At 32.7% G+C, this 13,509-nt stretch overlaps 1 protein-coding gene across 1 annotated transcript; it reads left to right on the top strand.

Moving 5' to 3' along the window:
* The first annotated feature begins 3,534 nt into the window (after positions 1 to 3,534).
* LOC124353974 (early growth response protein 1-like) lies at positions 3,535 to 8,588 on the top strand. Its single transcript, XM_046804068.1, has 3 exons — positions 3,535 to 3,900; positions 6,519 to 6,605; positions 7,877 to 8,588. Exons 1-3 carry the CDS (start codon positions 3,847 to 3,849, stop codon positions 7,940 to 7,942), a joined length of 207 nt encoding a protein of 68 aa, XP_046660024.1. The 5' UTR covers positions 3,535 to 3,846; the 3' UTR covers positions 7,943 to 8,588.
* The last annotated feature ends 4,921 nt before the right edge of the window (positions 8,589 to 13,509 follow it).

Genomic DNA, 13,509 nt, shown 5'->3' on the forward strand with positions numbered 1-13,509 from the left:
CAGGCACTTTAGGCAATAGTAAATTCTTTCGGCAGTCAAATGATAAAATTATACACATTGGAAATCTATATATATAAAAATGAAACTGTTCGTGTGTAACAGCATCAATCACAAAACGGCTGGACGGATTCGCCTAATTTTTTTTTTAATTTGTTCGTCTTGATCTGTAGAAGGTTATAGGATACTTTTTATCCCTTTCCCGATTCAGGATTCCGCCCCACTGGTTACAGAAATACCGTAAGAAATGCATGTGCAGCAAACATATGTTATTAAGTGAAAGAGTCTTTTCAAATTTTTAATCAGCTGTTTCTTTGTAAACATATATAATGCGACAAAAAATATATTTATATATAATTTAATTACTACACTTATAGTTTTAAAGCATAGAGTAAGCTTAAGAGAAACGACAAATTTTGTTTAAACTGTTTCTGCAATCACTGTTAAACATAGACTTTACTATCCAGATAATACAATTCAAATTTGACGTAAAAATTCAACTCTTTAACTGCAAATATTTATTTAATATAAACCTATGCTCATGCTTGATCAGAAGAGCAATGCAGATATCATAATTACTATCTTACGTTGGCTACAAATATAAAGAATGTTATAAAATCAAACCTTAGTTGTTTTTTTTGACAGAAGTATCAGGAATGTGGTACATAACCTTCATAATGCGCCCAAGAAGCTCACGAAGGAACGACTATCAATTATCTCAGCAATGTTTAGAATGTGATAGAAAATGAATAAGTGAATATAATGTACTGTTTTCAACGGGAAATTGCGTGCGAAGCCGCGGGAAACTTATTGAAATGCGCAGCGAAAGCGCGCCGGGTCCGCTAGTGTGGGATAATTTAGAAAAGTAATTTATGCAAAATACTTTTAAACAGTTGGCGTTTCCCCAGGACCAGGAGTGAGATTGGTCCCTACAGCATCCTCCATTATAAAACAGTACTAGCACACAAAATTTTCATTGCAATCACAGTTAGAAAAGCTAAAGTGTAAGGGCTTTAAACAGTGTTTCAACTTTCCATCCACCCGGTCAGACTCAAGCAGAATAAATTTTGGTGAAGAGGTAAACACTTGCTGAGCATGCTGGGAAGTCACATGACTGAAAACGAGCGCTCTCATTGGCTGAGATGGATGCTGTGGAATTTGAAACTAAAGATGGATAAAACTACGTTGGATCTGGCAGTTTTTGAAACCAAGGCGCATTATCAACATTGTTTTACAGTGGGATGTATTGGGTATAGGTACAAAATAATGGTTTATTTGAATTTGGCCTGTTTGAAACTATGAGATAGGATGTATAACTCAATTTGGACAAAAAGTGGATGTGGCAGGGTTTGATTCTAGGCGCCTCAAACATCAGAGTTCATTAAAACTCATGAAGTGTAAAATTGTGTTAAATTTGTAAATTTTCCACTGTAAGACATGAAAATTTTAATAGTTAGATGTTAAGTAGTTTATATCATCAAAGAAAAGAGAAAGAGACGTGGGCCAAGTACAGAACCCTGGGGCATCCCTCGGGTGATAGGTTCTTCACTTGGAGTACCCCTTGCCAATCCTCTTCAGAGAGCTATGACTTTGAAACTATCCACTTGAAACAGCAATCAGAGATATCCTACTTCTTCAATTTGATCAACAAAAGAGTGTGAAACACACCTTTTTCAAAGGCCAATGTTGCAAAAGTCCAATAAAATAGGAGGAATTTTATTAGAGCGTATACATGGAGTTAGTTGTATTGGAGGTAAAGACAGAGGATTATAGCAAGAACAATCTGAGGCTGGTCAAATTTTTCCAGCCAAAAACAAAAGAGCCATGAACAGATACCGCGTAGAGAAACCTCTGAGACACAACATTTCTGTACAAGGTAAGCTGAGTGACCAAGTTTGCAACTTCAGAATCCTGTTCTCTGGAGATCTAGTAATTTAAAGTAAATATAGAAAATTCTCCAAAAAATTTGCTTTGCTTTTTGGGTTTTAACTCAAGAGTTATTGCATTGTAAATTGAGTTTTAGGGCATTTGCCTGCCGGCTGTATTTATGTCAAATGTTATATTAAACCCATTTAAAATTTACAGAATTGAGGTTGTTCAACAGATTTTTTGAGGTTGTAAATAATTTTTTTGGTGTTATAGGTGTTCATATAGTGTTGAATAAATTACCAAAATGTATTAATTTAATAAATATTCATTTGCCTAAGCTGCCTTTACGATACCGATTCTCACAATTTGATCACATTTTGTTGTGTACAGACATCCACGTTATATAGTATAAGAAACTTGTATGTCTCCACATCAATATTTATTTGGGATCGATTTTTGTTGACTATAAAACATCAAAGTCTTGATTATCCAGGCATTAAACTAAACCTCTCCAACTAAAAAGTTGAACTTTAAAGGGGATGAATCATGGTCAGGATTTGCATGGTCCAGCTATTCACCACCATATTTTCCACAGGTCACAATAACTAAATGGAATAAAAAAAATAATATAGAATAACATGCCAATAATTTGAGTTAAAAGTATGGGTTCACACACACGGTTTTAGTTTTTGATGAATAAAGATGGAGGATGGAACTTGAGACACCTTTCTAGGAAATAGAAGTGAACTTTTTAGTCACTGTTACAACTTTGCCCATTTCCCTAAAATGGGATTTTGGAGGGCGGCTCAAAATTTTTAAATGTAAAGACCCATTAAGTGACTCTCACTTGAAAGGTCTTGATAAGAAGAAGAAGAACATTTCCTTACAAAACTCAAATCTGTTTTGCAGTTATTGCCTCCCTTATCTTATCAGTTTTGAGGAAGTCCAGTATCATGTTCAGTTTTCTGGTTGGAATTAATAAAGTTAAGACATGTTTTTGTGATACTTAAAAATATAAACACTCCATTTTCTGAATTCTGATTTCTGATTAAATGAACAACAGCGTATTATGATCCTGATGATCCGAGGCTACAGAGACTGGGCGAGATCTTATGATGAAGTAAGGAATTTATTTAATGACATTTATTCCAATCGAAACCCTATATCTAAATCAGGAGTTAAAAAAACAATAAAATAGAAAACAAAAAATTCCAAGATACGCGCAGTGTTAAAGATCACCCAAAACCTGGACGACCAAAATCGGCTACAAAGAAGCATTATCACTTGACGTTTTACAGTGTGTTGTAGAAGATCCTGATGCCTCAACAGGAAATGTTTTCTCAAATATTAGGTATATATCAAACATTAGTGAGATTTACTGCTGAACATTTGGTGTTCTTTGAATGTTGAGCAGTATATTTTATTCTTATTAGGATAATATTCAAATCTATATAGAATTTTGGAAATTTATTTCTGTAAGTTGTTATCAACCATCTCGGTTAGATTTTCTCTTAGTTTTTTTAATTATGGTTCTGCCGCAAGCTGTTTTTGTTGAGAAATGTATTTGTTTGGAGCCTTTTTAATGTTTCATTAACTTCAGCTGGAGTCGGAAAGTGTAAGTATGAGTTGATTAGGTGCCCAATCGATTGGAGATATTATTGTGCTGCAAACCTACATTTAATATATTGCTCTCTTAAAATGATTATTATCACTTATTACTAATTTCTAAATGTTGAATAATATATATCTTGATACCTTTCAGCCAGTGAATGTGGATGACCTGAACCAATTGTTGGCGTACCATGAGGTATTCGGGAAGCTACAGGGTGGAGGTGTGGCTGGAGTAGGGGTAGGAGTAGTGGAGGGTGAGAGTACTGCTCCACCCCCGCCAAGAGTCCTGAGTCTGACGACAGTCCTGCCTCGCCACCTGGTGCTCATCCCTGCGACCTTTGCGCCAAGGTCTTCCCCTACCGATACCAGATGATTGTACATCGACGTTACCACACAGAGAGAAAACCCTTTCAGTGCCAGGTAATTTGTTTCAGATCTATAGCATTCCTCGTAATATGATGGGAGTCCTATACAAATTTTAAAACGTAAGTAGGCATACATCAGGTAGTTATTATTTAAGTTCATGTTAAATAGTATCAGAGTTTAACTTAATTATTATATCATGTTTGACACGTGTAGGAGCATTTCTGGTTCTAATTAATTATATACATAACGTCACAGCTGAATCTACCTTGTCATCCCGACCAAGAAAACACAAATCTCGCATCATACAGGTCTCGGAAACTTACTTCGGTCAAAAAGCGTATATTTCCAGTCCTTGTCATATATTTTAGGTCTAAGATATTTCCAGTACCAGTAGGGTTTGCCTTGTTGCTCTGACAAAGAAAAAATATATATACTTACGTAGGACCAAGATGCCTACTTCGGTTAAAAAGTGCCTACTTAAGACCGTTTAAATTCACCGTAATGTCACAGTTTAGCTTGCCATATTGCCTCGATCAAAATACTATATAAGTTCGATTATCTAGTTCTCGGAAATCTATTTTGGTCAAAATTGTGTTGACATAGTTGAGTTTACCTTGTTGGATGAAGAAAATACACACATAAGTAGGACTGAAAAGCCTATTACGACCTAGGGTGAAGTCCTACCTACTTCTTATGTACTTTCGGTATAAGGGGGAAATCCTTATTAAGGTTATGTAACATTCCAAAATAATCGTTATTAAAGTTTTGCGTTACACTTGTTTTTGGGACAGTAGCCAGGGAAAGAATGAATCGTTGAGGCATATTAGTATTCATTTCTCTGTTTTTCCATAAGCCTTGTTAAAATGTAATATCATAATGTCAAGGAAGCCCACCAGTTTAAAGTAACTTATGTGAAAACATTCATAACTTTGTTCATTAAGGTTAGTTTTATAACAGTATTTAATGCATTAGATGATTTTAATTCGTCACTGGCGCAATCTGGAGTAAAATTTATGTATTAATGTTTTATTTACTATCTGCATTACACTACCGATCAAGCACTGTTTACTTATTATTGATAAAATTTAAATGTAAACAGATTTTTCAGAAAGTTTGTCGAACTATAGCTGTCAACAGTTGTTTAATGCCAGTTTTATTTTAATTATGAAACGTAAATTCAAATACAATTTGTTCTGAATTTAAAAATATTCCAGGTAACTTTTGTTAACTTTTTCTTCATAAAAACCTTCCTCGGATTTCAATGGACATTTTACAAAAGAATTAACCGAATTGGTCCAGCCGTTATCGAGATTAGCGCTTACCAACACATTTCGCCATTCATTTTTATTTATAAGAAGATTTCTTTACTAGCATTCCTTTGGTAAGAACGCTTAATAAAAATGAAACTTTCCTACCTGGCACAATTCAGAAATACATAAATGAGCTTCCCGATGCTGCCAAAGTTCAGTTATAGGACAAAAGGTTTACTGTAAGCGACGTGAAATTTTAATGTTAGCGTACAAACAAAAAAAGTCACAATAAAAACCAGTTTTTTTTTTCTTCAAACTCTGATGCAAGGAAAGTAGAACATACAAAAAGAAGGCATGATAGAATATCTACAGAAAAAACCTGCAATGGTTTGTAGATTATAACAAACATATGGGTGGAATAGATTCATTCGATATGATGCTGTATGCATATCTCGATGAAAGAAGAACGTTGAAATATTGGGAAAAGACTGTCTTTAACACATTTTCAAGAATAGTATTGAACTCTTACATTATTTATAAGAAAAATAAAATGGACAAAAACCAAGTTCACACTATAAGTTTGTTGTTAACATAATTGACACAGTCATAGATGAGTGGTTTAACGTGCAACCAGAAGCAGGTATAGGGTCTGGTGGAAATAACTGCAAATCAAGGGATCTTGAGAAAACTACCAGATAAAAAAGTAAAAACCTGTATTGGGTGTGTACCAAGAGTGGAACAGAATACTACAAAAAGAAAGGAAAAGATCCGGAATGTTGTGTATGCAATGTGGAGAGGGCTGACTTGAGGTGCAGTTCCCAAACATGTATGCAAAAACATTGTGTGCCTTTTTTATGCCTGTATATAATGTATGTACTTTTTGGAAAAAATGGAAATAAGTATGAAGCCTATATTTCGGAGGCGAGAAATGAAAGTACATAATATGTTGTTCACTGACTTTGTTTTAGTATAGTGTAGACTACCAGTAGGACTACAGTAAAATGCTTTTTTTTGATTATGTAAAAACTGTTGTGTAACTATTTTATTGCTAGGAAAAATTCTAAAATTATTTTTTTCCACATTTATAACATTATTACAAATAAAAAAAATTTGTTTCCATAATATATTTTTTGTATTTAATTTATTACAAAAACAACAAAAGTAAAAAAAATTCTTATATACATTTTTCAATTTTTACATGCTGCAAGTATCATCCTCTGCGGTATTCAAAGGGTCAAAACTATTATTCTAAATAATACTTTCAGAAATTTGTAATAAAGAAGGAATACCTTCTATCATTAAGGTCTTCTATAATCTACTAAGCATTTCATAATTTGAATTAAAAGTACATTTATTTGCTTGTCTTAAGATTAATCACTGTATTTTGAATATTCTCCTAAACAATAATATGCTGTTGCAGGTATGTGTGGACGATCGTTTGAGAACAGTGATGAACTAAGTCAGCATGGAAAGAGCTGCCATCAGGAGAACAACTCCATGCTGACCTGTCAGGTCTGTGCTGAGTTAAAAAACAATATTTACCAAGCTATTTATCACTTGTGTTTTGAATTTGCTTGGAAAATTTACCCAGGATTTGTTGCAAGGTTTAATAATAGTAATAATAGTACAGAATTGCAGTCTTGTAAAAAACACAAACACCAATTGTACAGTAGTCTAAGATTCAGTTTACAAATTATTCCAATAATTGTGTAGTAACATGTTGATTTAAGCATTTGCAAGCCAGTAAACTTAAGAAGCCAAGCAAACTATGTATAAAGAGAATTAATTTAGATTTTTCAATAATAATACAACAACGTATTATTATTAACGATTGATCTTAAAAACATTATTAATATTGGATACATAAGTATTTTTCAGACTATTTTAGCGAATTATAACAAGTGATGAAGGTATAAAATGAAAACAATGAAATTATGTGGATGATTAATTAGAAATAAAATTATGTGGATGATTAATTAGAAATAAAATTGTGTTGTTATAGACATTAAAGAGATGATACCAGCAGTCATTCTCTTGTATATTGTTGCACCTGATATAAGTATTTGTTGTTTTAGCATAAATGATCTAGTTCTACTTTGGAACCTTTTGTTACAATACTTTAGCCTAGGCTCAGTTGATTATTTGTTAGCATGAAAAAAAAATGCCATAACTGAATCAAATGAAAAGTTCAGGTTTTAGCTCAGTTTGATCTCGCAATATTCTATTGCCAGCCAGAAAGTAAAATGTTGCTAGTCCCAGATGGGACGTCACTAACACTTCTCCCTTATTATAATGTTATATCCTTCCCAGCAGACAACAGAAAACTAGTGTCAGCCTCCTGAGTGATAGGCATCAGTACAAAATCTGTTGCTAGATATGCACTATTATAGAACTAATAATTCTTGTCTATGTAGAAATGAAGTTTCAATGCAGAATAAAAATTTTACAGATGAAATGAAAATACAAATATAATATGTAAACAATAGTAATAATGTCTGAGAATTTTGTCTTTTGATTCAGGCCAGCTTTTGAGATGCGTTCGTAAATAGTTTGAGCAATTCTTATTTTAATTAATGCAGAGATTTAAATATTTATTAAAGACTGAAATATCAGTAAAAAAAGCAGAATTTCAATGAATGAATATTTAAAATTCTATGATAAACTCATTGTTTGTATCTGAATTTTTATTATTCTAAATTTTATTTGATTTCTTTTAGTACCCATAACAAAAGTAATACAGTAAGTAACATGTATGGTAATATCAACCTCCCCTTTGTCTGCAGGTATGTTTCCACGTGTTTGCGAGTGCAGGGAGTCTGGGAGCGGCATGCGCGGCGTCACTGCCTTGACAAACCATACCAGTGCGCAGTATGTAACAAGGCATTTGGACGTAAAGAGCACTTGGAAAACCATAGCCGCAGCCACTCGGGGGAGACCCCGTACCGCTGCCAATACTGCGAGAAGAGCTTTAGTCGCAAGGAGCACATGGTCAACCATGTTCGGAAACATACCGGTAGGTCACAGTTAACTTAGTAAATGTTCTTTGTAGATTGATCTAGAATTATACCCTTAACCCTTTCTACCCCAACAGTCTAGAGCTTGTTTTCTTTTACCAGATCAATTTGTGGGACAAAACTGCATATTTAGTATGTTAACCCTGAATAAAGTATTTCTTTCATTTCTGAAAAGCTGAAGATATTTATATCTGTCATCAATAAAAAAGAAATTTATGTTTTAAACCATAAATCTTTAAATAACTTTGTCGCATTTTAACCCTTAACAGCCTAGTGTAGTTTATATGTACATAGTATGTAGAGTATTTATACATATTGTGGTACTTTCACTAAACAGTGGTAGGCTGTTAGGGGTTAAGCTAGATAAAATATCAATTGTAATCCCTAAAAGTGTGATGTAGATATGAGACACAGTAGTACATTCAGTAAAATGTCACATCATTACAAATTAATCTGGTATAAAACAAATATCCAAATAAATTAAGCCACATTTCAATTATACATTACTCCTACTGGTTTCATAATCCACTGGAACGAGACATGAACAATGCAACCACCAGGACTACATAATGTCTTTATATAATAATACTTATAATCTAATAAGTACACACTTAATGTAAAAATTGCTGGAAATCTATAGCCAGTTGGTATCCTATGTAATTTATTACACATCAGTTGCAGTTTAGAATTGATTTTTCTGTAAATGTTTACTTATTTAACCCTATTGCATGCCCAGCCCATTTTCCAAAAGTACTACCCAGAAATGCCAAGGGACATTTTCAAGCATAGTTTTGCAAAGCTTTCATCTAAATGTATTAATAACTTTTTTTATTTTTTTAACAAGATATTGATGATTTCTTTACCATTATTTTGCTTGATGAAATGCCCTTGTTTTTTTTTTTTTTTGTTTTTTTCTGATTGGTAAATTTTAGTTGCATTAAATGTAATTTAAACTTATAAAAAAGTTAAAAATTAAGAAAAAAAAGTTTTAAAATTTTCCAAAAAACAATTTTTTTTAGTCACAAATAAGTGGTTTCATAAAAAATATGTATGCTTGTGATTCCAGTTATATCCTAGTTAAACTATATCTAACCCTTAACCTAGAATTACAAAAATTTCATAAAAGCCTACCTTATGATAGAAAGTCCAGTTATGGATTTTTTTCACTAAATGTTGACACGGGCACAGTTTTATGTAATTTGTATGTAATGTTACACTATATTTACAAATTCAATTTTTGATCACTATACATAATCGGTATACTTTGGATTATATTAACCACACCTAGTATTGTAGAATAACACCAAAAATATAAATTTATAGATATATTATAAACAAACATTGTAGAACGAAAAAAACAACTTTTTAATTACAAACTTACATAAAGATTATCAAATTGTTTAATGAGGTCAGATTCGCACCCCCCCCCCCCCCCACCCCCCCCCCCCCCCACCCCCCCCCCCCCCCACCCCCCCCCCCCCCCACCCCCCCCCCCCCCCACCCCCCCCCCCCCCCACCAGAATACTCACAATGTCTCAAGTTGGGACGTTTATGGCTTTAAATATTAAATTCAAAATTTGTTACTGGGAGTAAAATATTTACTCTAAATAAGCTACTATTAATTAAAATAACTATATTAATTTTAAATATCACTATCATAACCAAAAACAAATTTCTGGATGCGCCCTAGGTTTCATTTACCTTTCAAAGTAATCTAAATATTTAATAGCTATATTATACGCTTTCACTCTTTCGTTTATTTTTCACTTAAATCCCAGGCCTCATTAGAATGTGAGAGGTTGGACACCTGTCAAATGACATTTTAAAACATTACTAACTAGGAAAATTCAATGTTACTCCACAATTGCGGACTGTTAAGAAAACAAGCAAATACATGTTCATACAATAATTTAATTGAGTACCTGAAGATAGACACTGGCCTCATAGATCTCAAACAACGAGTAAATCTTAGAATAAATAAATTTTTAAGCACTGAGCTCATTTGGTAGATTGGTTAGTTAGACTTTAGTTACATTCCATTGGTGCTACCATACTCCGTTGGTGCCTCTCAGTTTATTGGCTGAACGTTAGTGAAATTTTGTAGAGGGTCTATAAAATTATTTGTATTATATTATTTATATTTTTGTATATTATTTTATATTATTATTATTATTATATTTATTATTCTGTCTGTCTGTTTGTCTGTACATCTGTCAGTACACTCCCATGGAGCCCATAGCAAATGGTCTCGACGTCAATCTCAGGACAGTGTGATAAAAAAAATGAAAACCCGGTTCTGCAGACGTCACTACGCTCGTGACTACAACGTGACTACGGTCCAGTGGCGAGAATGCAGAGGCTGGGCAACTCTATCTGCAGGTAGGTCGGCTTTTTTCCACGACTCAGCCCACACCTTTCGAAGACACTTGGGTTCCCTTTCAATCCATGTTGGACTAAGACAAAGCATAGTACGAGCTTGTTTACCTCATAACGCCAAGTAATATAATAGTTATTTTATAATAATATTTATATTACTGTTATTATTTATGTCTCACTGCATCTTGTTTTTTTTTCTAATTCAATCTGACATTTTTCCCTATTTTATAGAACCCTCCTCTGGTTGATGTATGTATGATATTATATTATATTGCACATTTTATATTCATTCCATTGACATATAAACTATTTTAGGAATGGTTATATCTTATTGTATTTATTTTTCTTTTCATATTTACACTGCTTATTGTATATTACGGTTCCTTCTCTTTTTTGTTGGTCGATGCTACTTTGTCTATGCATTCCTTCATTTTGTTGTTACATAATATTATGTTGTTACTTTATTGTTTTATACATCTAGTATACAGTTACTAGTGTAATTCACTCTTTGTAATTTTTAATCTAACGTATAATGTATGACTGTTTGCTGTTGGAAAGTAATAAAATCAAATAAAACCGTTCAGCTTGTACTATCCACCTGCATAATGTGTCGGAGGTCTGCGATTTCCGTCTTTACATTATTTGTATTGACAAAATACTAATACCTTAGAAATACGGATGTTAAATGAAGCAATATATTGTAAGCAGCCCTAATTATAGTCCCGGTAGATTTTGCAAAGCCTGTGCACGTGAGATTTTAATATAACATAGGATAATATACACACGGTAAAAAAATAATAGAGTGAAAGTTGGTGATCTGATTTCAGCAAAAAAAAATGTGACAGTATCATGTGGCAAGATATCTGGATAAATATCATTTACAGGCTTTAAAGTTTGCATGGAACGTTATGTTTTACATAGACAAGAATGAGTAAGATGGTGGTGCATATCCCTCTGTGGGATTTAGCTGAGTGTTATCAAAGCGTGTTATGTAACAATACGCTGTAACATAACACAATGTAACAAAACTGCATTCTCAGATGACACTTTCCAAATGTTCAGACAATCTAAAATAACTTTACTCTTTATTACTTACTCAGGGTGATATCTTATGAATTCATTCAGTTATAAACTTAAATATATTTTTCTCTGCATTCCTCTTATGTCTGTCTATCTGTCTAACTGCCCGTGAATCTGTTTTCTGCTGAATATCTCAAAAATAAATTCATCTCTAGACTTTAAATTTTACGCGAAACGTCATTCCTACATAGACAGGAAATACTTCGATGATGGTTAAACGTAATTTAAACAAAAGAATCAATTAAAACGGAAGGAAAATAAACAAATTATGTGAATTATTTCTTAACAAGTCCCTAGCTTTTATTTGATCTCAGAATTTCATGTCGACTACAAAATTTGGAAAATTGTTACTATAATAATAAAAATTTGTTATCCACGTCTATTGGGATAGTTATATCTGTAAGGCATTATATTCTTATCTTCTACCGTTATGGCGAATAATTAAAACCGGGGTTTTCCGTGCTATTACTATTTAGATATTACTCTCATTATACGAGCAACATGATACGGGTATTACTAACGCGTATTACGTGTACAATAAAAATATGACTGTATGTAAGTTATACAGCGTAGGAATAATAATATCCCATCTGGCGTAGTCAGAAGAAAGGTATATGTCAAATTTAGCTGTCATCTCAAAATTTCAAACTGAGATGCATTATTAGTTTACGAGTTTATACAGGTTCATTTCAATACAATTTATGGTACAATGACTGTCAAAGGTGGCACAATACTCGCAGTACTTTCAAATATTTAGAAAATCTTAAAAAAGTACGAGACAAAACTCTTTGTTGACATATTAATTTGTTGGTAAAACATGAATATGATTCAGTTACAATCAATCAAAAATAATGTTTGTTAACGTGTTTATTTATAATGATTCAATGTTATAATATATTTCAAAACTTCATTTTCATTTGGGTATATGATGCATATCAACCGAGATATGAAGATGCATTTTCCAACTTTTGTATAGCTGCCATTGATAACTTTAATAGACATAGAAAAATGAGTTGATTAATTCGAAATGATGCTGTAAAATTAAAAATAATAAAATAGAGCGCCAATTTTGGTGTGTGTTACGAAATACTCTAGATAGGAATGTTGCTTGATGCGTATAGCCGCCACCTTGAAACCCATTGGTTAAGACTAGACTTCTATTGCTGGAGAACCTATCCAAGCAACATTCAAATATTGCCTTAGTAGCATTTTTAGTTTTAATTCGCTAAAAATTATAGGGAGTTGTAGTATTCACTACTATTTCCGCAATGTTACTCCAGAGGACGCCGATTTAACTCAACTATTTCTCAATAAAGATAAAAATGTGCCTTTTAATATCAAATCATTATTAACAAATTTAATAATATATTCTTGCGATTTTCAATATATCATAAATTTTTAAGATGGCGACTGTAAACATTTTGGGGAAGAAATGGAATATCTCATTTTTCATTCATCATAGAGGACAACAGGTGTTTTAGAATTATCAGGTCACCCACATCGTTTGCTACTTGTTTGTTTTTTATATCTCGTAAAGATTTTCAGATAACGGTGGTAGATTTTTAAATAATATACGGTATATGGTAACATATTTATTTGTCTTATTGATTTATTGAAATTTTTTAAAGTTCCTGATTGAGCTTCAGTTTCTGATGTTAGACATTCCTCAATTGCATTGGAAAACATAACCTAACCTGAAGACGGCTTACTGGGGAAAAACACTGTGATGTATACATAATTGAACAACTATAAAAAATTAATAGTTCAGCTCTTATAATCATTCACTGGAAACGGTTAGAGTTTATTATTATTAATTAACTAACAGCAATCATGAATGACTGTAGTACGAGGCTACTGCAACGCAACAATTCAAGATTATATATGCACCTCAATAACACAAATGCAGTCGAAATTAAGTTTGCTAAATAATGTGTACTTATACCGTT

The sequence above is a fragment of the Homalodisca vitripennis genome, chromosome 2, assembly GCF_021130785.1.
Source record: "Homalodisca vitripennis isolate AUS2020 chromosome 2, UT_GWSS_2.1, whole genome shotgun sequence".
Lineage (NCBI taxonomy): Eukaryota > Metazoa > Arthropoda > Insecta > Hemiptera > Cicadellidae > Homalodisca > Homalodisca vitripennis.

Coding starts and splice junctions, on each gene's coding strand:
- LOC124353974 (XM_046804068.1), top strand. CDS start 3,847: ATGATTGTACATCGACGTTACCACACAGAGAGAAAACCCTTTCAGTGC. Junction 3,901..6,518: donor AACCCTTTCAGTGCCAGGTA/ATTTGTTTCAGA, acceptor GTTGCAGGTATG/TGTGGACGATCGTTTGAGAA. Junction 6,606..7,876: donor ACTCCATGCTGACCTGTCAG/GTCTGTGCTGAG, acceptor CTTTGTCTGCAG/GTATGTTTCCACGTGTTTGC.